This window comes from Coturnix japonica, unplaced genomic scaffold, assembly GCF_054131305.1.
Source record: "Coturnix japonica strain WE unplaced genomic scaffold, WE-NBRP24 Scf044, whole genome shotgun sequence".
NCBI classification, from domain to species: domain Eukaryota; kingdom Metazoa; phylum Chordata; class Aves; order Galliformes; family Phasianidae; genus Coturnix; species Coturnix japonica.
This window is the reverse complement of record NW_028188947.1, coordinates 1394546-1420997: the sequence shown is the minus strand read 5'-3', so window position 1 is coordinate 1420997 and position 26452 is coordinate 1394546. Positions and strand designations below refer to the sequence as shown.

Sequence of the window (26452 nt, the reverse complement as noted above, 5' to 3'; positions counted from 1 at the left end):
ATTCAATCCCTGGTTCTCTCTGGATCTTTTCCTGAGAGATCACAAACCCTGCAGAGATGAGGGTGCGGACGATCTGCCCCTCCAACGTTTTCAACTGAGCATCATCAGGTGCAACAAGCAGCAAATCATCCATGTAATGGGCGATTTGGCATCCTGGCAGTGCCTTTCTCACTGGTTCTATGACTCTGCTCACCACAAGTTGACAGATCGTAGGTGAACAGACCATACCTTGCGGAAGAACCTTCCACTGGTACCTCTGAGTTGGCTCTCGATTATTTACAACCGGAACTGTGAATGCAAAGGCTTCCCTATCCTGTTTAGCCAATGGGATAGAGAAGAAACAATCCTTTAGATCAATGACCATCAGAGGCCATCCCTGTGGGACTGCTGACAACAAAGGTCCCCCTTGCTGGACAGGACCAAAGGGGATGATCTGTGAATTGACTGCTCGGAGATCGTGGAGCAGCCGAAACGATCCAGAGGCCTTCTGAATGACAAAGATGGGCGTGTTCCAATTGCTAAGCGATGACTCTATATGGCCTAGTGCAAGTTCTCTGGAAACAAGCTGTATGAGCGCTGCCAATTTTTTAGCAGGAATGGGCCACTGATCCACCCAAACAGGAGATGTATCCTGTTTCCAACGCAGCGGAATCGCATGCTGCAGCGCCAAGTGGTGGACAGTGGCCCTTAGGATAAATTTGTCAGCCGTAACCCAATGAGAAGAAGAAGATCTCTGCCTAGCAGAGATCCCCTGATCGGAGCTATATTGGGGGTGATGAAAACAGTTTTTTCTATTGAGCCATCTCGATTGATGATTGAAATTCCCACTTCCGCATCCGACACAGAGGTGGTCATTTCACCCCCCACCCCTATCAGGACCTTTGATGTTGCAACCTTTGGCCACTGGAATGGCCAATCGCGCTCTGCAATAACAGTAACATCTGCACCAGAGTCCAACAAAGCTGTAAGGTACACCGTCCTAGGACCTAGTGTAGGCACTCCAGGGTCCAACGTCATCATGACCCTCACCAATGGCCTATCACCTAGATCCATGGTCAGCGCCACCGTGTGGTCAACACGCTTGGCCCATTTTAATGAAGCGGGAAGGGGCCCTGGGCCACTGGCACCCTCCCGTTCCAGTTTCCCTGCGGCAAAACCTCAAATTTTCGACAGTGACGCGCAACATGTCCAACCCCATTGCACAACTGACAACGTTTTCCTTGCGGCTTGCTCTGCCCAGCTTTCTTGGGGCATTGTGCTTTAAAATGACCATGCTGCCCACACTTGAAACACGGACCTTTTCCCTTCTCATCCCCGGTGCGAGCTGCCATCATCACTGCAGATTTAATCGCAGAGCTGACTTCGGCAGCCATTCCCTGCACGGCAGTTGCCAAGCCATCATTATTGGAGGGAGTATTTTTCTGATGATCTAGCACATATTTGATAATCTCCCCTGGGGTGTTCAAAGTTCCAGGAGCTGCCCTAATTATCTGCTGAACGTCCGGGAGCGACTTTTGCTTGAGACAGTCTATCACAACCAAAGGCTGGACTCCCTTCGGGAGGTCAGACCCTTCAATGGCACGAATCAAGCGATTTGCAAAATCAGAAAATGACTCAGAAGGCTCCTGTTTGATGTCGGACCACGGGAGCACAGGCTCCGCAACTTTAGCCACTGTCCGCAGCGCCTGAAGGGCTGCCTTTGTAAGCGCAGCTAACTCCCCCGCTCTCAGCCCTCTTGCTTGACCCTCCGGGGACCCCACCATACCATCTGCTAGTCCCTGAAGGCGCAAGAGAGTAGTTCTTTCAACCCTAGCTCCACGGCCCTGACCTGTATGCGCATTAGCTGGATGATTGTTATCACGAGCTGCCTCAGCGACAACAGCCTGAAGCAATCTATTCCATTCATCATACCACAGCGTGTACTGCACGGGCTCAAGAATCACCCTCATGAGACTGACCACATCGTACGGCAGGAGACTTGAGGCCATGAGAGCCTCAATTGCTGACATAGTTACCGGAGAACGCAAGCCCTTGTTCTTAACTAACTCTGCAAGGCGAGTAATCGCCTTGGAATCCAGAGGGGTCCAAGCCGGACCATCCTGTTTCACTATTATCGGGAGGGCAAAAGCTGTTGTTTCCGGGTCGGCTGTCTGGAGGTCCTCCCTTGTCTGGGCCCAATCAGTGAGAGTGGGTGGGCTCCACGGTACGGGTGCCGTGGGGCCACATCCCCCTTGGGCGGCCCCCTGGGCGGCCCACGCAGGACCACATCCCCCTTGGGTGGCACCTTGGGCGGCTTGGCCAGCCCCTTGGGCGGGCCACATGAAATCATCACACCCACATTCACCTTCACTATCACATGGGTTGGCACAATCCCCCCCTTTCTCGGCATACGCACAGCAACAGGCGGGACCCGACAACGAAGAAGTACCACCCCTCCTTACACTTTTCCTTGGTGACACCACACCTCCCCCTTTCAGCTCTGGTGGGACCACACCTCCTCCTTTCAGCTCTGGTGGCACCACCATGCCTCCCCCCTTTCTCTCTCCCTTGTCCTTGTTCTTATCAGGTACAGTAGCAACATCGCATTCCTCGAGGGGCTTCCCTCCCCCTTCATCCCTGTAGGCGTCCAATGAAGGATACGAGGAGTTAGGATAGGGGGGCGGAGGCGGGGTGTCCTCCTGTTCAGGGCTGCCTTCTGGAATGTCCGTCTTAGGCGAAGGAACAGGTGTGTTCGGGGGAGCCGGCACCATCTTGCCTTGCACTGAATCTGTAAGAGAGTCAAGACTCCCCCCCCGGCCTCCCCCCGTCTCCAAGCCCAGAATGTCTCTAGCACGTTGGTTTGCTAGCTTCTCCTCCCGTGCTGCTTTCAGCGCCTCCAAGATAAGTCCCCATACTTTGAATTCTGATACTTTTCGAGTTGCCAGCGACCTTTGAGATAGTGCGGCCGTAATTCCATCCCATCTGCCAGGATTGTATAAATCAGACGGGTTTGTTAAAAGCCCTTCCTTTTCCAGCAGCGAAAGAACTGCTGTTACCTCCCTTTTGGAAGGAGCCTGTTTCCCACAGTGAAGTTTGCAAGCGTGAAGAATTACCTTGATAACGGCTTCCATGTCGCCCCGGCCGAACGTAGTTCTCCTGGCCGCTCCCTGGCGCTTCCCCGAAGGTTCCTGGGGGTCCCCGAGATTCCGAGATTCCGAGATTCCGGGATTCCGAGCTCGCTCTCCCACTTGTCGAAGAGTGATGGCCACTCCTCTTCGACCCTGGGCTTCCACTACTCCGCGACGAGAGGATTCGCTACCGCAGTGGGATCCTGCTGCCGTTTAGCAGACAACTACCTTGCTCCAAAAGTCCCTAATCACGCCTAATCGTGACGAATCACGTCGGCGGTCACCATTTGAAGGCTTTATGATCGTTAATAGCTTTACGATCTCTCGCCTCCAACTGAAGCAGTAGTTAGACCAATTACCAAGTGACACCAAGGTGGTAGCGTGGTAAAATGGCGATTTATTGAAGCACACACGACCTTATATAACCTTTGTCCACTTCGTCTACGCCTACTGTATTACACGTAGCAAGATTCTTCCAGAATATGGGGAAGGGCCTGTCACGTCACAGCCCGATAACATCCCCGTATTTCGCCTAATACAACAGTTGTCCCATTATTGTCCCATTGTCCCATTATTGTCCCATTGTCCCATTGTCCCCAATATTGTCCCATTGTCCCCATTATTGTCCCATTGTCCCATTATTGTCCCATTATTGTCCCATTATTGTCCCATTGTCCCATTGTCCCATTAATGTCCCATTATTGTCCCATTGTCCCATTGTCCCATTATTGTCCTATTCTCCCATTGTCCCATTGTCCCATTATTGTCCCATTATTGTCCCATTATTGTCCCATTATTTTCCCATTGTCCCATTGTCCCATTGTCCCATTATTGTCCCATTATTGTCCCATTATTGTCTCATTGTCCCATTATTGTCCCATTATTGTCCCATTGTCCCATTGTCCCATTGTCCCATTATTGTCCCATTATTGTCCCATTATTGTCCCATTGTCCCATTACTGTCCAATTGTCCCATTGTCCCATTGTCCCATTATTGTCCCATTATTGTCCCATTATTGTCCCATTGTCCCATAGTCCCATTATTGTCCCATTATTGTCCCATTGTACCATTCTCCCATTGTCCAATTGTCCCATTGTCCCATTGTCCCATTGTCCCATTGTCCCATTTTCCCATTATTGTCCCATTGTCTCATTGTCCCATTGTCCCATTGTCCCATTATTGTCCCATTATTGTCCCATTGTCCCATTATTGTCTCATTATTGTCCCATTGTCCCATTGTCCCATTGTCCCATTATTGTGCCATTATTGTCCCATTATTGTCCCATTGTCCCATTACTGTCCCATTGTCCCATTGTCCCATTTTTGTCCCATTATTGTCCCATTATTGTCCCATTGTCCCATTGTCCATTGTCCCATTAATGTCCCATTATTGTCCCATTGTTCCATTGTCTCATTATTCTCCCATTTTCGTCCCGTTGTCCCATTATTGTCCCATTGTCCCATTATTGTCCCATTGTCCCATTGTCCCATTGTCCCCAATATTGTCCCATTGTCCCATTATTGTCCCATTGTCCCATTGTCCCATTGTCCCATTGTCCCATTATTGTCCCAATTGTCCCATTGTCCCATTATTGTCCCATTGTCCCATTATTGTCCCATTGTCCCATTCTCCCATTATTGTCCCATTATTGTCCCATTATTGTCCCATTATTGTCCCATTGTCCCATTATTGTCCCATCGTCCCATTGTCCCCATTATTGTCCCATTGTCCCATTATTGTCCCATTATTGTCCCATTGTCCCATTGTCCCATTGTCCCATTAATGTCCCATTATTGTCCCATTGTCCCATTGTCCAATTATTGTCCTATTGTCCCATTGTCCCATTGTCCCATTATTGTCCCATTATTGTCCCATTATTGTCCCATTGTCCCATTATTTTCCCATTGACCCATTGTCCCATTATTGTCCCATTGTCCCATTATTGTCCCATTATTGTCCCATTATTGTCCCATTGTCCCATTATTGTCCCATTATTGTCCCATTGTCCCATTGTCCCATTGTCCCATTATTGTCCCATTATTGTCCCATTCTCCCATTATTGTCCCATTGTCCCATTATTGTCCCATTGTCCCATTGTCCCATTATTGACCCATTGTCTCATTGTCCCATTGTTCCATTGTCCCATTGTCCCATTATTGTCCCATTGTCCCATAGTCCCATTGTCCCATTATTGTCCAATTATTGTCCCATTGTCCCATTGTCCCACTGTCCCATTATTTTCCCATTATTGTCCCATTATTATCCCATTGTCCCATTATTGTCCCATTATTGTCCCATTGTCCCATTGTCCCATTATTGTCCCATTATTGTCCCATTATTGTCCCATTGTCCCATTACTGTCCCATTGTCCCATTGTCCCATTGTCCCATTATTGTCCCATTATTGTCCCATTATTGTCCCATTGTCCCATTGTCCCATTGTCCCATTATTGTCCCATTATTGTCCCATTGTTCCATTGTCCCATTATTGTCCCATTTTTGTCCCGTTGTCCCATTATTGTCCCATTGTCCCATTATTGTCCCATTGTCCCATTGTCCCATTGTCCCATTGTCCCATTATTGTCCCAATTGTCCCATTGTCCCATTATTGTCCCTTTGTCCCATTATTGTCCCATTGTCCCATTCTGCCATTATTGTCCCATTATTGTCCCATTATTGTCCCATTGTCCCATAGTCCCATTATTGTCCCATTATTGTCCCATTGTACCATTCTCCCATTGTCCAATTGTCCCATTGTCCCATTGTCCCATTGTCCCATTGTCCCATTTTCCCATTATTGTCCCATTGTCTCATTGTCCCATTGTCCCATTGTCCCATTATTGTCCCATTATTGTCCCATTGTCCCATTATTGTCTCATTATTGTCCCATTGTCCCATTGTCCCATTGTCCCATTATTGTGCCATTATTGTCCCATTATTGTCCCATTGTCCCATTACTGTCCCATTGTCCCATTGTCCCATTTTTGTCCCATTATTGTCCCATTATTGTCCCATTGTCCCATTGTCCATTGTCCCATTAATGTCCCATTATTGTCCCATTGTTCCATTGTCTCATTATTCTCCCATTTTCGTCCCGTTGTCCCATTATTGTCCCATTGTCCCATTATTGTCCCATTGTCCCATTGTCCCATTGTCCCCAATATTGTCCCATTGTCCCATTATTGTCCCATTGTCCCATTGTCCCATTGTCCCATTGTCCCATTATTGTCCCAATTGTCCCATTGTCCCATTATTGTCCCATTGTCCCATTATTGTCCCATTGTCCCATTCTCCCATTATTGTCCCATTATTGTCCCATTATTGTCCTATTATTGTCCCATTGTCCCATTATTGTCCCATCGTCCCATTGTCCCCATTATTGTCCCATTGTCCCATTATTGTCCCATTATTGTCCCATTGTCCCATTGTCCCATTCTCCCATTAATGTCCCATTATTGTCCCATTGTCCCATTGTCCAATTATTGTCCTATTGTCCCATTGTCCCATTGTCCCATTATTGTCCCATTATTGTCCCATTATTGTCCCATTGTCCCATTATTTTCCCATTGACCCATTGTCCCATTATTGTCCCATTGTCCCATTATTGTCCCATTATTGTCCCATTATTGTCCCATTGTCCCATTATTGTCCCATTATTGTCCCATTGTCCCATTGTCCCATTGTCCCATTATTGTCCCATTATTGTCCCATTCTCCCATTATTGTCCCATTGTCCCATTATTGTCCCATTGTCCCATTGTCCCATTATTGACCCATTGTCTCATTGTCCCATTGTTCCATTGTCCCATTGTCCCATTATTGTCCCATTGTCCCATAGTCCCATTGTCCCATTATTGTCCCATTATTGTCCAATTATTGTCCCATTGTCCCATTGTCCCACTGTCCCATTATTTTCCCATTATTGTCCCATTATTATCCCATTGTCCCATTATTGTCCCATTATTGTCCCATTGTCCCATTGTCCCATTATTGTCCCATTATTGTCCCATTATTGTCCCATTGTCCCATTACTGTCCCATTGTCCCATTGTCCCATTGTCCCATTATTGTCCCATTATTGTCCCATTATTGTCCCATTGTCCCATTGTCCCATTGTCCCATTATTGTCCCATTATTGTCCCATTGTTCCATTGTCCCATTATTGTCCCATTTTTGTCCCGTTGTCCCATTATTGTCCCATTGTCCCATTATTGTCCCATTGTCCCATTGTCCCATTGTCCCATTGTCCCATTATTGTCCCAATTGTCCCATTGTCCCATTATTGTCCCTTTGTCCCATTATTGTCCCATTGTCCCATTCTGCCATTATTGTCCCATTATTGTCCCATTATTGTCCCATTATTGTCCCATTGTCCCATTATTGTCCCATCGTCCCATTGTCCCCATTATTGTCCCATTGTCCCATTATTGTCCCATTATTGTCCCATTGTCCCATTGTCCCATTGTCCCATTAATGTCCCATTATTGTCCCATTGTCCCATTGTCCCATTATTGTCCTATTGTCCCATTATTGTCCCATTATTGTCCCATTATTGTCCCATTATTGTCCCATTGTCCCATTATTTCCCATTGTCCCATTGTCCCTTTATTGTCTCCTTGTCCCAATATTGTCCCATTATTGTCCCATTATTGTCCCAATGTCCCATTATTGTCCCATTATTGTCCCATTGTCCCATTGTCCCATTGTCCCATTATTGTCCCATTATTGTCCCATTCTCCCATTATTGTCCCATTGTCCCATTGTCCCATTGTTACATTGTCCCATTATTGTCCTATTGTCCCATTGTCCCATTATTCTCTTACTGTCCCATTGTCCCATTGTCCCATTATTGTCCCATTATTGTCCCATTGTCCCATTATTGTCCCATTATTGTCCCATAATTGTCCCATTATTGTCCTATTGTCCCATTATTGTCCCATTGTCCCATTGTCCCATTGTCCCATTGTCCCATTACTGTCCCATTGTCCCATTGTCCCATTGTCACATTATGGTCCCATTGTCCCATTGTCCCATTGTCCCATTGTCCCATTATTGTCCCATTATTATCCCGTTGTCCCATTGTCCCATTGTCCCATTTTCCCATTATTGTCCCATAGTACCATTGTCTCATGGTTCCATTGTCCCATTATTTTCCCATTATTGTCCCATTGTCCCATAATTGTCCCATTGTCCCATTGTCCCATTGTCCCATTATTGTCCTATTGTCCCATTGTCCCATTATTCTCTTATTGTCCCATTGTCCCATTGTCCCATTATTGTCCCATTATTGTCCCATTGTCCCATTATTGTCCCATTATTGTCCCATAATTGTCCCATTATTGTCCTATTGTCCCATTATTCCCATTGTCCCATTGTCCCATTGTCCCATTGTCCCATTACTGTCCCATTGTCCCATTGTCCCATTGTCCCATTATGGTCCCATTGTCCCATTGTCCCATTGTCCCATTGTCCCATTGTCCCATTATTGTCCCATTATTATCCCATTGTCCCATTGTCCCATTGTCCCATTGTCCCATTATTGTCCCATAGTCCCATTGTCTCATTGTCCCATTATTGTCCCGTTGTCCCATTGTCCCATTATTATCCCATTATTGTCCCATTGTCCCATTGTCCCATTATTGTCCCATTGTCCCATTATTGTCCCATTGTCCCTTTGTCTCATTATTGTCCCATTATTGTCCCATTATTATCCCATTATTGTCATTTGTCCCCATTATTGTCCCATTGTCTCATTATTGTCCCATTATTGTCCCATTGTCCCATTGTCCCATTGTCCCATTGTCCCATTAATGTCCCATTATTGTCCCATTGTCCCATTGTCCCATTATTGTGCCATTGTCCCATTATTTCCCATTGTCCCATTCTCCCATTATTGTCCCATTGTCCCATTGTCCCCATTATTGTCCCATTGTCCCATTATTGTCCCATTATTGTCCCATTGTCCCATTGTCCCATTAATGTCCCATTATTGTCCCATTGTCCCATTGTCTCATTATTGTCCCATTGTCCCATTGTCCCATTATTGTCCCATTATTGTCCCATTATTGTCCCATTGCCCCATTGTCCCATTATTGTCCCACTGTCCCATTGTCCCACTGTCCCATTGTCCCATTGTCCTATTGTCCCATTATTTTCCCATTTTCCCATTATTGAACCATTGTCCCATTGTCCCATTATTGTCCCATTATTGTCCCATTGTCACGTTATTGTCCCATTGTCCCATTGTCCCATTGTCCCATTAATGTCCCATTGTCCCATTGTCCCATTGTCCCATTATTGTCCCATTATTGTCCGATTGTCTCATAATTGTCCCACTGTCCCATTATTGTCCCATTGTCCCATTGTCCCATTGTCACCAATATTGTCCCATTGTCCCATTATTGTCCCATTGTCCCATTGTCACATTGTCCCATTGTCCCATTATTGTCCCAATTGTCCCATTGTCCCATTATTGTCCCTTTGTCCCATTATTGTTCCATTGTCCCATTCTCCCATTATTGTCCCATTATTTTCCCATTATTGTCCCATTATTGTCCCATTGTCCCATTATTGTCCCATCGTCCCATTGTCCCCATTATTGTCCCATTGTCCCATTATTGTCCAATTATTGTCCCATTGTCCCATTGTTCCATTGTCCCATTGTCCCATTAATGTCCCATTATTGTCCCATTGTCCCATTGTCCCATTATTGTCCTATTGTCCCATTGTCCCATTGTCCCATTATTGTCCCATTATTGTCCCATTATTGTCCCATTGTCCCATTATTTCCCATTGTCCCATTATTGTCCCATTATTGTCACATTATTGTCCCAATGTCCCATTATTGTCCCATTATTGTCCCATTGTCCCATTGTCCCATTATTGTCCCATTATTGTCCCATTCTCCCATTATTGTCCCATTGTCCCTTTATTGTCCTATTGTCCCATTGTCCCATTATTCTCTTATTGTCCCATTGTCCCATTGTCCCATTGTCCCATTATTGTCCAATTATTGTCCCATTCTCCCATTATTGTCCCATTGTCCCAATATTTCCCATTGTCCCATTGTCCCATTATTGTCTCATTGTCCCATTATTGTCCCATTATTGTCCCATTATTGTCCCAATGTCCCATTATTGTCCCATTATTGTCCCATTGTCCCATTGTCCCATTGTCCCCTTATTATCCCATTATTGTCCCATTCTCCCATTATTGTCCCATTGTCCCATTATTGTCCTATTGTCCCATTGTCCCATTATTCTCTTATTGTCCCATTGTCCCATTGTCCCATTATTGTCCCATTATTGTCCCATTGTCCCATTATTGTCCCATTATTGTCCCATAATTGTCCCATTATTGTCCTATTGTCCCATTATTGTCCCATTGTCCCATTGTCCCATTGTCCCATTGTCCCATTACTGTCCCATTGTCCCATTGTCCCATTGTCCAATTATGGTCCCATTGTCCCATTGTCCCATTGTCCCATTGTCCCATTATTGTCCCATTATTATCCCATTGTCCCATTGTCCCATTGTCCCATTGTCCCATTATTGTCCCATAGTCCCATTGTCCCATTGTCCCATTATTATCCCATTATTGTCCCATTGTCCCATTGTCCCATTATTGTCCCATTGTCCCATTATTGTCCCCTTGTCCAATTGTCTCATTATTGTCCCATTATTGTCCCATTATTATCCCATTATTGTCCCATTGTCCCATTATTTCCCATTGTCCCATTGTCCCATTATTATCCCATGATTGTCCCATTGTCCCCATTATTGTCCCATTGTCTCATTATTGTCCCATTATTGTCCCATTGTCCCATTGTCCCATTGTCCCATTGTCCCATTAATGTCCCATTATTGTCCCATTGTCCCATTGTCCCATTATTGTCCCATTGTCCCATTATTTCCCATTGTCCCATTGTCCCATTATTGTCCCATTGTCCCATTGTCCCCATTATTGTCCCATTGTCCCATTATTATCCCATTATTGTCCCATTCTGCCATTGTCCCATTAATGTCCCATTATTGTCCCATTGTCCCATTGTCCCATTATTGTCCGATTGTCCCATTGTCCCATTGGCCCATTGTCCCATTGTCCCATTATTGTCCCATTATTGTCCCATTATTGTCCCATTACTGTCCCATTGTCCCATTATTTCCCATTGTCCCATTGTCCCATTATTGTCCAATTATTGTCCCATTGTCCCTTTATTGTCCCATTGTCCCATTATTGTCCCATTGTCCCATTGTCCCATTGTCTCATTATTGTCCCATTGTCCCATTTTCCCATTATTGTCCCATTATTGTCCCATTATTGTCCCATTGTCCCATTGTCCCATTATTGTCCCATTACTGTCCCATTGTCCCATTATTTCCCATTGTCCCATTGTCCCATTATTGTCCCATTGTCCCATTGTCCCATTGTCTCATTATTGTCCCATTGTCCCATTTTCCCATTATTGTCCCATTATTGTCCCATTATTGTCCCATTGTCCCATTGTCCCATTATTGTCCCACTGTCCTATTGTCCCAATGTCCCATTGTCCCATTGTTTTATTGTCCCATTATTTTCCCATTTTCCCATTATTGAACCATTGTCCCATTGTCCCATTATTGTCCCATTATTGTCCCATTGTCCCATTATTGTCCCATTGTCCCATTGTCCCATTGTCCCATTGTCCCATTATTGTCCCATTGTCCCATTGTCCCATTGTCCCATTATTGTCCCATTATTGTCCGATTGTCTCATTATTGTCCCACTGTCCCATTGTCCCATTGTCCCATTATTGTCCCATTATTGTCCCATTGTCCCATTGTCCCGTTATTTTCCCATTATTGCCCATTGTCCCATTGTCCCATTGTCCCCATTATTGTCCCATTGTCCCATTGTCCCATTATTGTCCCATTATTGTCCCATTATTGTCCCATTGTCCCATTGTCCCATTGTCCCATTATTGTCTTATTATTGTCCCATTGTCCCATTGTCCCATTGTCCCATTGTCCCACTGTCCCATTATGGTCCCATTATTGTCCCATTATTGTCCCATTGTCCCATTGTCCCATTGTCCCATTATTGTCCAATTGTCCCATTGTCCCATTGTCCCATTGTCCCATTTTCCCATTATTGTCCCATTGTCTCATTGTCCCATTGTCCCATTGTCCCATTATTGTCCCATTATTGTCCCATTGTCCCATTATTTCCCATTGTCCCATTGTCCCATTATTGTCCCATTGTCCCATTGTCCCCATTATTGTCCCATGGTCCCATTATTATCCCATTATTGTCCCATTGTCCCATTGTCCCATTGTCCCATTAATGTCCCATTATTGTCCCATTGTCCTATTGTCCCATTATTGTCCGATTGTCCCATTGTCCCATTGTCCCATTGTCCCATTGTCCCATTATTGTCCCATTATTGTCCCATTATTGTCCCATTACTGTCCCATTGTCCCATTATTTCCCATTGTCCCATTGTCCCATTATTGTCCAATTATTGTCCCATTGTCCCATTATTGTCCCATTATTGTCCCATTATTGTCCCATTGTCCCATTGTCCCATTGTCTCATTATTGTCCCATCGTCCCATTGTCCCATTATTGTCCCATTATTGTCCCATTATTGTCCCATTGTCCCATTGTCCCATTATTGTCCCACTGTCCCATTGTCCCACTGTCCCATTGTCCCATTGTCCTATTGTCCCATTATTTTCCTATTTTCCCATTATTGAACCATTGTCCCATTGTCCCATTATTGTCCCATTATTGTCCCATTGTCCCATTATTGTCCCATTGTCCCATTGTCCCATTGTCCCATTGTCCCATTGTCCCATTATTGTTCCATTGTCCCATTGTCCCATTGTCCCATTATTGTCCCATTATTGTCCCATTGTCCCATTATTGTCCCATTATTGTCCCATTATTGTCCCATTGTACCATTGTCCCATTGTCCCGTTATTGTCCCATTATTGTCCCATTATTGTTTCATTGTCCCATTACTGTCCCATTGTCCCATTGTCCCATTGTCCCATTATTGTCCCATTATTGTCCCATTATTGTCCCATTGTCCCTATGTCCCATTGTCCTATTATTGTCCAATTATTGTCCCATTGTCCCATTGTCCCATTATTGTCCCATTTTTGTCCCATTGTCCCATTATTGTCTTATTGTCCCATTGTCCCATTGTCCCCATTATTGTCCCATTATTGTCCCATTGTCCCTATGTCCCATTGTCCCATTATTGTCCAATTATTGTCCCATTGTCCCATTATTGTCCCATTATTGTCCCATTATTGTCCCATTGTCCCATTGTCCCATTGTCTCATTATTGTCCCATCGTCCCATTGTCCCATTATTGTCCCATTATTGTCCCATTATTGTCCCATTGTCCCATTGTCCCATTATTGTCCCACTGTCCCATTGTCCCACTGTCCCATTGTCCCATTGTCCTATTGTCCCATTATTTTCCTATTTTCCCATTATTGAACCATTGTCCCATTGTCCCATTATTGTCCCATTATTGTCCCATTGTCCCATTATTGTCCCATTGTCCCATTGTCCCATTGTCCCATTGTCCCATTATTGTTCCATTGTCCCATTGTCCCATTGTCCCATTATTGTCCCATTATTGTCCCATTGTCCCATTATTGTCCCATTATTGTCCCATTATTGTCCCATTGTACCATTGTCCCATTGTCCCGTTATTGTCCCATTATTGTCCCATTATTGTTTCATTGTCCCATTACTGTCCCATTGTCCCATTGTCCCATTGTCCCATTAATGTCCCATTATTGTCCCATTATTGTCCCATTGTCCCTATGTCCCATTGTCCTATTATTGTCCAATTATTGTCCCATTGTCCCATTGTCCCATTATTGTCCCATTTTTGTCCCATTGTCCCATTATTGTCTTATTGTCCCATTGTCCCATTGTCCCCATTATTGTCCCATTATTGTCCCATTGTCCCATTGTCCCATTGTCCCGTTATTGTCCCATTATTATCCCATTGTCCCATTGTCCCATTATTGTCCCATTGTCCCGTTGTCCCATTATTGTCCTATTATTATCCCATTAATGTCCCATTATTGTCCCATTATTGTCCCATTGTCCAATTCTCCCATTATTGTCCCATTGTCCCATAGTCCCATTGTCCCATTGTCCCATTATTGTCCCATTGTCCCATTTTCCCATTATTGTCCCATTATTGTCTCATTGTCCCATTGTCCCCTTATTGTCCCATTGTCCCATTGTCCCATTGTCCCATTATTGTCCCATTATTGTCCCATTATTGTCCCATTGTCCCATTATTGTCCCATTATTGTCCCATTATTGTCCCATTGTCCCATTGTCCCATTATTGTCCCATTATTGTCCCATTATTGTCCCATTGTCCCATTCTCCCATTATTGGCCCATTATTGTCTTATTGTCCCATTATTGTCCTATTGTCCCATTTACCAATTCTTGTCCCATTATTGTCCCATTCTCCCATAGTCCCATTGTCCCATTATTGTCCCATTGTCCCATTATTGTCTCACTGTCCCATTGTCCCATTGTCCCATTATTGTCCCATTATTGTCCCATTGTCCCATTGTCCCATTGTCCCATTATTGTCCCATTGTCCCATTGTCCCATTGTCCCATTTTTTTCCCATTGTCACATTGTCCCAATGTCCCATTGTCCCATTATTATCCCATTAATGTCCCATTATTGTCCCATTTTCCCATTATTGGCCCATTATTGTCCCATTGTCCCATTATTGTCCCATTGTCCCATTTTCCAATTCTTGTCCCATTATTGTCCCATTCTCCCATAGTCCCATTGTCCCATTATTGTCCCATTGTCCCATTATTATCCCATTGTCCTATTGTCCCATTGTCCCATTATTTTCCCATTGTCCCATTATCCCAATTATTGTCCCATTGTCCCATTATTTTCCCATTATCCCATTATCCCAATTATTGTCCCATTGTCCCATTATTGTCCCATTGTCCCATTGTCCCATTGTCCCATTGTCCCATTGTCCCATTGTCCATTATTGTCCCATTATTGAACCATTATTGTCCCATTGTCCCATTATTGTCCCATTATTGTCCTATTGTCCCATTGTCCCATTGTCCCTATGTCCCATTGTCCCATTATTATCCCATTGTCCCATTGTCCCATTGTCCCATTATTGTCCCATTGTCCCATTGTCCCAATTATTTTCACATTGTCCCATTCTTGTCCCATTGTCCCATTCTCCCATTGTCCCATTATTGTCCCATTGTCCCATTATTGTCCCATTATTGTCTCATTATTGTCCCATTATTGTCCCATTGTCCTATTATTGTCCCATTGTCCCATTGTCCCATTGTCCCATTATTGTCCCATTGTCCCATTGTCCCATTATTGTCTCATAATTGTCCCATTGTCCCATTGTCCCATTGTCCCATTATTGTCCCATTATTGTCCCATTGTCCCATTGTCCCATTGTCCCATTATTATCCCATTAATGTCCCATTATTGTCCCATTGTCCCATGGTCCCATTATTGTCCCATTGTCCCATTGTCCCATTGTCCCATTGTCCCATTATTGTCCCATTGTCCCATTTTCCCATTATAGTCCCGTTATTGTCCCATTCTCCCATTATTGTCCCATTGTCCCATTGTCCCATTATTGTCCCATTATTCTCCCATTATTATCCCATTGTCCCATTATTGACCCATTATTGTCCCATTGTCCCATTGTCCCATTGTCCCATTATTGTCCCATTATTGTCCCATTATTGTCCCATTATCCCATTGTCCCATTGTACCATTATTGTCCCATTATTGTCCCATTGTACCATTGTCCCATTGTCCCACTGTCCTATTATGGTCCCATTATTGTCCCATTATTGTCCCATTGTCCCAATGTCCCATTGTCCCATTATTATCCCATTAATGTCCCATTATTGTCCCATTTTCCCATTATTGGCCCATTATTGTCCCATTGTCCCATTATTGTCCCATTGTCCCATTTTCCAATTCTTGTCCCATTATTGTCCCATTCTCCCATAGTCCCATTGTCCCATTATTGTCCCATTGTCCCATTATTATCCCATTGTCCTATTGTCCCATTGTCCCATTATTTTCCCATTGTCCCATTATCCCAATTATTGTCCCATTGTCCCATTATTTTCCCATTGTCCCATTATCCCAATTATTGTCCCATTGTCCCATTATTGTCCCATTGTCCCATTGTCCCATTGTCCCATTGTCCCATTGTCCATTATTGTCCCATTATTGAACCATTATTGTCCCATTGTCCCATTATTGTCCCATTATTGTCCTATTGTCCCATTGTCCCATTGTCCCTATGTCCCATTGTCCCATTATTATCCCATTGTCCCATTGTCCCATTGTCCCATTATTGTCCCATTGTCCCATTGTCCCAATTATTTTCACATTGTCCCATTCTTGTCCCATTGTCCCATTCTCCCATTGTCCCATTATTGTCCCATTGTCCCATTATTGTCCCATTATTGTCTCATTATTGTCCCATTATTGTCCCATTGTCCTATTATTGTCCCATTGTCCCATTGTCCCATTGTCCCATTATTGTCCCATTGTCCCATTGTCCCATTATTGTCTCATAATTGTCCCATTGTCCCATTGTCCCATTGTCCCATTATTGTCCCATTATTGTCCCATTGTCCCATTGTCCCATTGTCCCATTATTATCCCATTAATGTCCCATTATTGTCCCATTGTCCCATGGTCCCATTATTGTCCCATTGTCCCATTGTCCCATTGTCCCATTGTCCCATTATTGTCCCATTGTCCCATTTTCCCATTATAGTCCCGTTATTGTCCCATTCTCCCATTATTGTCCCATTGTCCCATTGTCCCATTATTGTCCCATTATTCTCCCATTATTATCCCATTGTCCCATTATTGACCCATTATTGTCCCATTGTCCCATTGTCCCATTGTCCCATTATTGTCCCATTATTGTCCCATTATTGTCCCATTGTCCCATTGTCCCATTGTACCATTATTGTCCCATTATTGTCCCATTGTACCATTGTCCCATTGTCCCACTGTCCTATTATGGTCCCATTATTGTCCCATTATTGTCCCATTGTCCCATTGTCCCATTGTCCCATTATTGTCCAATTGTCCCATTGTCCCATTGTCCCATTTTCCCATTATTGTCCCATTGTCTCATTGTCCCATTGTCCCATTGTCCCATTATTGTCCCATTATTGTCCCATTGTCCCATTGTCACATTGTCCCATTTTCCCATTATTGTCCCATTGTCCCATTGTCCCATTGTCCCATTGTCCCATTATTGTTCCATTGTCCCATTGTCCCATTGTCCCATTATTGTCCCATTATTGTCCCATTGTCCCATTGTCCCATTGTCCCATTGTCCCATTATTGTCCCATTATTGTCCCATTATTGTTTCATTGTCCCATTATTGTCCCATTGTCCCATTGTCCCATTGTCCCATTATTGTCCCATTATTGTCCCATTGTCCCATTGTCCCATTATTTTCCCATTTTTGTCCCATTGTCCCATTATTGTCCCATTGTCCCATTGTCCCATTGTCCCCATTATTGTCCCATTATTGTCCCATTGTCCCATTGTCCCATTGTCCCGTTATTGTCCCATTATTATCCCATTGTCACATTGTCCCCATAATTGTCCCATTGTCCCATTGTCCCATTATTGTCCCATTATTGTCCAATTATTGTCCCATTGTCCCATTATTTCCCATTGTCCCATTGTCCCATTATTGTCCCATTGTCCCATTGTCCCAATATTGTCCCATTATTGAACCATTATTGTCCCATTGTCCCATTATTGTCCCATTATTGTCCCATTGTCCCATTGTCTCATTGTCCTATTGTCCTATTATTATGCCATTGTCCCCATTATTGTCCCATTGTCCCATTATTGTCCCATTGTCCCATTGTCCCCATTATTGTCCCATTGTCCCATTATTGTCCCAATGTCCCATTGACCCATTGTCCCATTGTCCCATTATTGTCCCAATGACCCATTGTCCCATTATTGTCCCATTTTCCCATTGTCCCATTGTCCCATTATCGTCCGATTGTCCCATTGTCCCATTGTCCCATTGTCCCATTATTATCCCATTGTCCCATTGTCCCATTGTCCCATTATTGTCCCATAATTGTCCCATTATTGTCTTATTGTCCCATTATTGTCCCATTATTGTCCCATTGTCCCATTGTCCCATTGTCCCTTTGTCCCATTATTGTCCCATTATTGTCCCATTATTGTTTCATTGTCCCATTACTGTCCCATTGTCCCATTGTCCCATTGTCCCATTATTGTCCCACTATTGTCCCATTATTGTCCCATTGTCCCATTGTCCCATTGTCCCATTATTGTCCCATTATTGTCCCATTGTCCCATTGTCCCATTATTGTCCCATTTTTGTCCCATTGTCCCATTATTGTCCCATTGTCCCATTATTGTCCCATTGTCCCATTGTCCCATTGTCCCATTATTGTCCCATTATTGTCGCATTATTGTCCCATTGTCCCATTGTCCCATTGTCCCATTATTATCCCATTATTGTCCCATTGTCCCATTGTCCCATTGTTGTCCCATTTTTGTCCCATTGTCCCATTATTGTCCCATCGTCCCATTATTGTCCCATTGTCCCATTGTCCCATTGTCCCCATTATTGTACAATTGTCCCATTATTGTCCCATTATTGTCTCATTGTCCCATTGTCCCATTGTCCCATTATTGTCCCATTGTCCTATTGTCCCATTATTGTCCCATTGTCCCATTGTCCCATTATTGTCCCATTATTGTCCCATTATTGTCCTATTGTCCCATTGTCCCATTATTATCCCATTGTCCTATTGTCCCATTGTCCCATTATTTTCCCATTGTCCCATTATCCCAATTATTGTCCCATTGTCCCATTATTTTCCCATTGTCCCATTATCCCAATTATTGTCCCATTGTCCCATTATTGTCCCATTGTCCCATTGTCCCATTGTCCCATTGTCCCATTGTCCATTATTGTCCCATTATTGAACCATTATTGTCCCATTGTCCCATTATTGTCCCATTATTGTCCTATTGTCCCATTGTCCCATTGTCCCTATGTCCCATTGTCCCATTATTATCCCATTGTCCCATTGTCCCATTGTCCCATTATTGTCCCATTGTCCCATTGTCCCAATTATTTTCACAATGTCCCATTCTTGTCCCATTGTCCCATTGTCCCATTGTCCCATTATTGTCCCATTGTCCCATTATTGTCCCATTATTGTCTCATTATTGTCCCATTATTGTCCCATTGTCCTATTATTGTCCCATTGTCCCATTGTCCCATTATTGTCCCATTGTCCCATTGTCCCATTATTGTCTCATAATTGTCCCATTGTCCCATTGTCCAAATTGTCCCATTATTGTCCCATTATTGTCCCATTGTCCCATTGTCCCATTGTCCCATTATTATCCCATTAATGTCCCATTATTGTCCCATTGTCCCATGGTCCCATTATTGTCCCATTGTCCCATTGTCCCATTGTCCCATTGTCCCATTATTGTCCCATTATTGTCCCATTTTCCCATTATAGTCCCGTTATTGTCCCATTCTCCCATTATTGTCCCATTGTCCCATTGTCCCATTATTGTCCCATTATTCTCCCATTATTATCCCATTGTCCCATTATTAACCCATTATTGTCCCATTGTCCCATTGTCCCATTGTCCCATTATTGTCCCATTATTGTCCCATTATTGTCCCATTGTCCCATTGTCCCATTGTCCCATTATTGTCCCATTATTGTCCCATTGTACCATTGTCCCATTGTCCCACTGTCCTATTATGGTCCCATTTTTGTCCCATTATTGTCCCATTGTCCCATTGTCCCATTGTCCCATTATTGTCCAATTGTCCCATTGTCCCATTGTCCCATTTTCCCATTATTGTCCCATTGTCCCATTGTCCCATTGTCCTATTATTGTCCCATTGTCCCATTGTCCCATTGTCCCATTGTCCCATTATTATTCCATTGTCCCATTGTCCCATTGTCCCATTATTGTCCCATTATTGTCCCATTGTCCAATTATTGTCCCATTATTGTCCCATTGTCCCATTGTCCCATTGTCCCATTGTCCCATTATTGCCCCATTATTGTCCCATTATTGTTTCATTGTCCCATTATTGTCCCATTGTCCCATTGTCCCATTGTCCCATTATTGTCCCATTATTGTCCCATTGTCCCATTGTCCCATTATTGTCCCATTTTTGTCCCATTGTCCCATTATTGTCCCATTGTCCCATTGTCCCATTGTCCCAATTATTGTCCCATTATTGTCCCATTGTCCCATTGTCCCATTGTCCCGTTATTGTCCCATTATTATCCCATTGTCCCATTGTCCCCATAATTGTCCCATTGTCCCATTGTCCCATTATTGTCCCATTATTGTCCCATTGTTGTCCAATTATTGTCCCATTGTCCCATTATTTCCCATTGTCCCATTGTCCCATTATTGTCCCATTGTCCCATTGTCCCAATATTGTCCCATTATTGAACCATTATTGTCCCATTGTCCCATTATTGTCCCATTATTGTCCCATTGTCCCATTGTCCCATTGTCCTATTGTCCCATTATTATGCCATTGTCCCCATTATTGTCCCATTGTCCCATTATTGTCCCATTGTCCCATTGTCCCCATTATTGTCCCATTGTCCCATTATTGTCCCATTGTCCCATTGTCCCATTATTGTCCCATTATTGTCCCAATGACCCATTGTCCCATTATTGTCCCATTGTCCCATTGTCCCATTATCGTCCGATTGTCCCATTGTCCCATTGTCCCATTTCCCATTATTGTCCCATTGTCCCATTGTCCCATTGTCCCATTATTGTCCCATAATTGTCCCATTGTCCCATTGTCCCATTGTCCCATTATTGTCCCATTATTGTCCCATTGTCCCATTGTCCCATTATTGTCCCATTATTATCCCATTAATGTCCCATTATTGTCCCATTATTGTTCCATTGTCCAATTCTCCCATTATTGTCCCATTGTCCCATAGTCCCATTGTCCCATTGTCCCATTATTGTCCCATTGTCCCATTTTCCCATTATTGTCCCATTGTTGTCCCATTGTCCCATTGTCCCCTTATTGTCCCATTGTCCCATTGTCCTATTGTCCCATTATTGTCCCATTATTGTCCCATTATTGTCCCATTGTCCCATTATTGTCCCATTATTGTCCCATTGTCCCATTGTCCCATTATTGTCCCATTATTGTCCCATTATTGTCCCATTGTCCCATTGTCCCATTATTGGCCCATTATTGTCCCATTGTCCCATTATTGTCCTATTGTCCCATTTTCCAATTCTTTTCCCATTATTGTCCCATTCTCCCATAGTCCCATTGTCCCATTATTGTCCCATTGTCCCATTATTGTCCCACTGTCCCATTGTCCCATTGTCCCATTATTGTCCCATTATTGTCCCATTGTCCCATTGTCCCATTGTCCCATTATTGTCCCATTGTCCCATTGTCCCATTGTCCCATTGTCCAATTTTTTTCCCATTGTCACATTGTCCCAATGTCCCATTGTACCATTATTATCCCATTAATGTTCCATTATTGTCCCATTTTCCCATTATTGGCCCATTATTGTCCCATTGTCCCATTATTGTCCCATTGTCCCATTTTCCAATTCTTGTCCCATTATTGTCCCATTCTCCCGTAGTCCCATTGTCCCATTATTGTTTCATTATTGTCCCATTATTGTCCCATTGTCCCATTGTCCCATTGTCCCATTATTGTCCCATTGTCCCATTGTCCCATTATTGTCCCATTGTCCAATTATTGTCCCATTGGCCCATTGTCCCATTGTCCCATTATTGTCCCATTATTATCCCATTATTGTCTTATTGTCCCATTATTGTCCCATTATTGTCCCATTGTCCCATTGTCCCATTGTCCCATTGTCCCATTATTGTCCCATTATAGTCCCATTATTGTTTCATTGTCCCATTACTGTCCCATTGTCCCATTGTCCCATTTTTGTCCCATTGTCCCATTATTGTCCCATTGTCCCGTTATTGTCCCATTGTCCCATTGTCCCATTATTGTCCCATTATTGTCGCATTATTGTCCCATTGTCCCATTGTCCCATTGTCCCATTATTATCCCATTATTGTCCCATTGTCCCATTGTCCCATTATTGTCCCACTGTCCCATTGTCCCATTATTGTTCCATTGTCCCATTGTCCCATTATTGTCCCATTGTCCCATTGTCCCATTGTCCCATTATTGTCCCATTGTCCCATTGTCCCATTGTCCCATTGTCCCCATTATTGTCCCATTGTCCCATTGTCCCATTATTGTCCCATTATTGTCCCATTATTGACCCATTGTCCCATTGTTCCATTATTATCCCATTGTCCCATTGTCCCACTGTCCCATTATTGTCCCATTGTCCCATTGTCCCATTGTCCCATTATTGTCCCATTATTGTCCCATTGTCCCATTGTCCCATTATTGTCCCATTGTCCCATTGTCCCTTTGTCCCATTGTCCCATTATTGTCCCCATTATTGTCTCATTGTCCCATTGTCCCATTTTCCCATTATTGTCTTATTATTGTCCCATTGTCCCTTATTCCCATGGTCCCATTATTGTCCCATTGTCTCATTGTCCCATTGTCCCATTGTCCCATTATTGTCCCATTATTGTCCCATTGTCCCATTATTGTCCCATTATTGTCCCATTGTCCCATTGTCCCATTGTCCCATTTTCCCATTGTCCCATTATTGTCCCATTGTCCCATTGTCCAATTGTCCCATTATTGTCCCATTGTCCCATTGTCCCATTGCCCCATTATTGTCCCATTATTGTCCCATTGTCCCATTGTCCCATTATTGTCCCATTATTGTCCCATTGTCCCATTGTCCCATTGTCCCATTGTCCCATTATTGTCCCATTGTCCCATTGTGCCATTATTGTCCCATTTTTGTCCCATTGACCCATTATTGTTTATTGTCCCTTTGTCCCCATTATTGTCCCATTGTCCCATTATTGTCCCATTATTGTCCCATTATTGTCCCATTGTCCCGTTGTCCCATTGTCCCATTTTTGTCCCATTGTCCCATTGTCCCATTGTCCCATTGTCCCCATTATTGTCCTATTGTCCCATTGTCCCATTATTGTTTCATTATTGTCCCATTATTGTCCCATTCTCCCATTGTCCCATTGTCCCATTATTGTCCAATTATTGTCCCATTATTGTCCCATTATTGTCCCATTTTCCCATTGTCCCATTGTTCCATTATTATCCCATTGTCCCATTGTCCCACTGTCCCATTATTGTCCCATTGTCCCATTGTCCCATTGTCCCATTATTGTCCCAGTATTGTCCCATTATTGTCCCATTGTCCCATTATTGTCCCATTATTGTCCCATTATTGTCCCATTGTCCCATTGTCCCATTGTTCCATTATTATCCCATTGTCCCATTGTCCCACTGTCCCATTATTGTCCCATTGTCCCATTGTCCCATTGTCCCATTATTGTCCCATTATTGTCCCATTGTCCCATTGTCCCATTGTCCCATTATTGTCCCATTGTCCCATTGTCCCTTTGTCCCATTGTCCCATTATTGTCCCATTGTCCCATTGTCCCATTGTACCATTGTCCCATTGTCCCATTATTGCCCCATTGTCCCATTGTCCCATTGCCCCATTATTGTCCCATTATTGTCCCATTGTCCCATTTTCCCATTATTGCCCCATTATTGTCCCATTGTCCCATTGTCAGATTATTATCCCATTGTCCCATTGTCCCATTATTGTCCCATTTTTGTCCCATTGTCCCATTATTGTCCCATTGTCCCATTGTCCCCATTATTGTCCCATTGTCCCATTATTGTCCCATTATTGTCCCATTGTCCCATTGTCACATTGTCCCATTGTCCCATTGTCCCATTTTTGTCCCATTGTCCCATTATTGTCCCATTATTGTCCCATTGTCCCATTGTCCCATTGTCCCATTATTATCCCATTAATGTCCCATTATTGTCCCATTGTCCCATGGTCCCATTATTGTCCCATTGTCCCATTGTCCCATTGTCCCATTGTCCCATTATTGTCCCATTGTCCCATTTTCCCATTATAGTCCCATTATTGTCCCATTGTCCCATTGTCCCATTGTCCCCTTATTGTCCCATTGTCCCATTGTCCCAATGTCCCATTGTCCCATTATTGTCCCATTATTGTCCCATTATTATCCCATTGTCCCATTATTGACCCATTATTGTCCCATTGTCCCATTGTCCCATTGTCCCATTATTGTCCCATTATTGTCCCATTATTGTCCCATTGTCCCATTGTCCCATTGTCCCATTAATGTCCCATTATTGTCCCATTGTCCCATTATTGTCCCATTATTGTCCCATTGTCACATTATTGTCACATTGTCCCATTTTCCCCAATATTGTCCCATTTTCCCATTCTCCCATAGTCCCATTGTCCCATTATTGTCCCATTGTCCCATTATTGTCCCACTGTCCCATTGTCCCATTGTCCCATTATTGTCCCATTATTGTCCCATTGTCCCATTGTCCCATTGTCCCATTTTTGTCCCATTGTCCCATTGTCCCATTGTCCCATTGTCCCCATTATTGTCCCATTGTCCCATTGTCCCATTATTGTCCCATTATTGTCCCATTATTGACCCATTGTCCCATTGTTCCATTACTATCCCATTGTCCCATTGTCCCACTGTCCCATTATTGTCCCATTGTCCCATTGTCCCATTGTCCCATTATTGTCCCATTATTGTCCCATTGTCCCATTGTCCCATTGTCCCATTATTGTCCCATTGTCCCATTGTCCCTTTGTCCCATTGTCCCATTATTGTCCCATTGTCTCATTGTCCCATTGTCCCATTGTCCCATTATTGTCTTATTATTGTCCCATTGTCCCATTGTCCCATTGTCCCATTGTCCCCATTATTGTCCCATTGTCCCATTGTCCCATTATTGTCCCATTATTGTCCCATTATTGACCCATTGTCCCATTGTTCCATTATTATCCCATTGTCCCATTGTCCCACTGTCCCATTATTGTCCCATTGTCCCATTGTCCCATTAATGTCCCATTATTGTCCCATTATTTTCCCATTGTCCCATTGTCCCATTGTCCCATTATTGTCCCATTGTCCCATTGTCCCTTTGTCCCATTGTCCCATTATTGTCCCATTGTCTCATTGTCCCATTGTCCCATTGTCCCATTATTGTCTTATTATTGTCCCATTGTCCCATTGTCCCATATTCCCATGGTCCCATTATTGTCCCATTGTCCCATTGTCCCATTGTCCCATTGTCCCATTATTGTCCCATTATTGTCCCATTGTCCCATTGTCCCATTGTCCCATTTTCCCATTGTCCCATTATTGTCCCATTGTCCCATTGTCCAATTGTCCCATTATTGTCCCATTGTCCCATTGTCCCATTGCCCCATTATTGTCCCATTATTGTCCCATTGTCCCATTGTCCCATTATTGTCCCATTATTGTCCCATTGTCCCATTGTCCCATTGTCCCATTATCCCATTATTGTCCCATTGTCCCATTGTGCCATTATTGTCCCATTTTTGTCCCATTGTCCCATTATTGTCCCATTGTCCCATTGTCCCCATTATTGTCCCATTGTCCCATTATTGTCCCATTATTGTCCCATTGTCCCATTGTCCCATTGTCCCATTGTCCCATTATTGTCCCATTATTGTCCCATTATTATCCCATTGACCCATTATTGACCCATTATTGTCCCATTGTCCCATTGTCCCATTGTCCCATTATTGTCCCATTATTGTCCCATTATTGTCCCATTGTCCAATTGTCCCATTAATGTCCCATTCTTGTCCCATTGTCCCATTTTCCCATTATTGTCCCATTATTGTCCCATTGTCCCATTATTGTCCCATTGTCCCATTTTCCCCATTATTGTCCCATTGTCCCATTGTCCCATTGTCCCATTGTCCCCATTATTGTCCCATTTTCCCATTCTCCCATTGTCCCATTGTCCCATTATTGTCCCATTGTCCCATTATTGTCCCACTGTCCCATTGTCCCGTTGTCCCATTATTGTCCCATTATTGTCCCATTGTCCCATTGTCCCGTTGTCCCATTGTCCCATTTTTGTCCCATTGTCCCATTGTCCCATTGTCCCATTGTCCCCATTATTGTCCCAATGTCCCATTGTCCCATTATTGTTTCATTATTGTCCCATTATTGTCCCATTGTCCCATTGTCCCATTGTCCCATTATTGTCCCATTATTGTCCCATTATTGTCTCATTTTCC

General features: G+C 43.7%; 2 protein-coding genes across 2 annotated transcripts in view; one reads left to right on the top strand and one right to left on the bottom strand.

Moving 5' to 3' along the window:
• Positions 1 to 687: 687 nt before the first annotated feature.
• LOC146752553 (uncharacterized) lies at positions 688 to 2750 on the bottom strand. The gene is given in 2 exon segments (XM_085531761.1): positions 688 to 1074; positions 1077 to 2750. Coding segments are annotated over 2 exon segments (2061 nt in total).
• Positions 2751 to 3108: 358 nt separating this feature from the next.
• The window catches only part of LOC146752552 (uncharacterized), a 55176-nt gene continuing 31832 nt past the window's right edge, over positions 3109 to 26452 (top strand). Inside the window, exon 1 of the mRNA XM_085531760.1 lies at positions 3109 to 3126. Coding sequence (XP_085387886.1) covers positions 3109 to 3126 — 18 coding nt within the window. The remainder of the gene's footprint in view (positions 3127 to 26452) is intronic.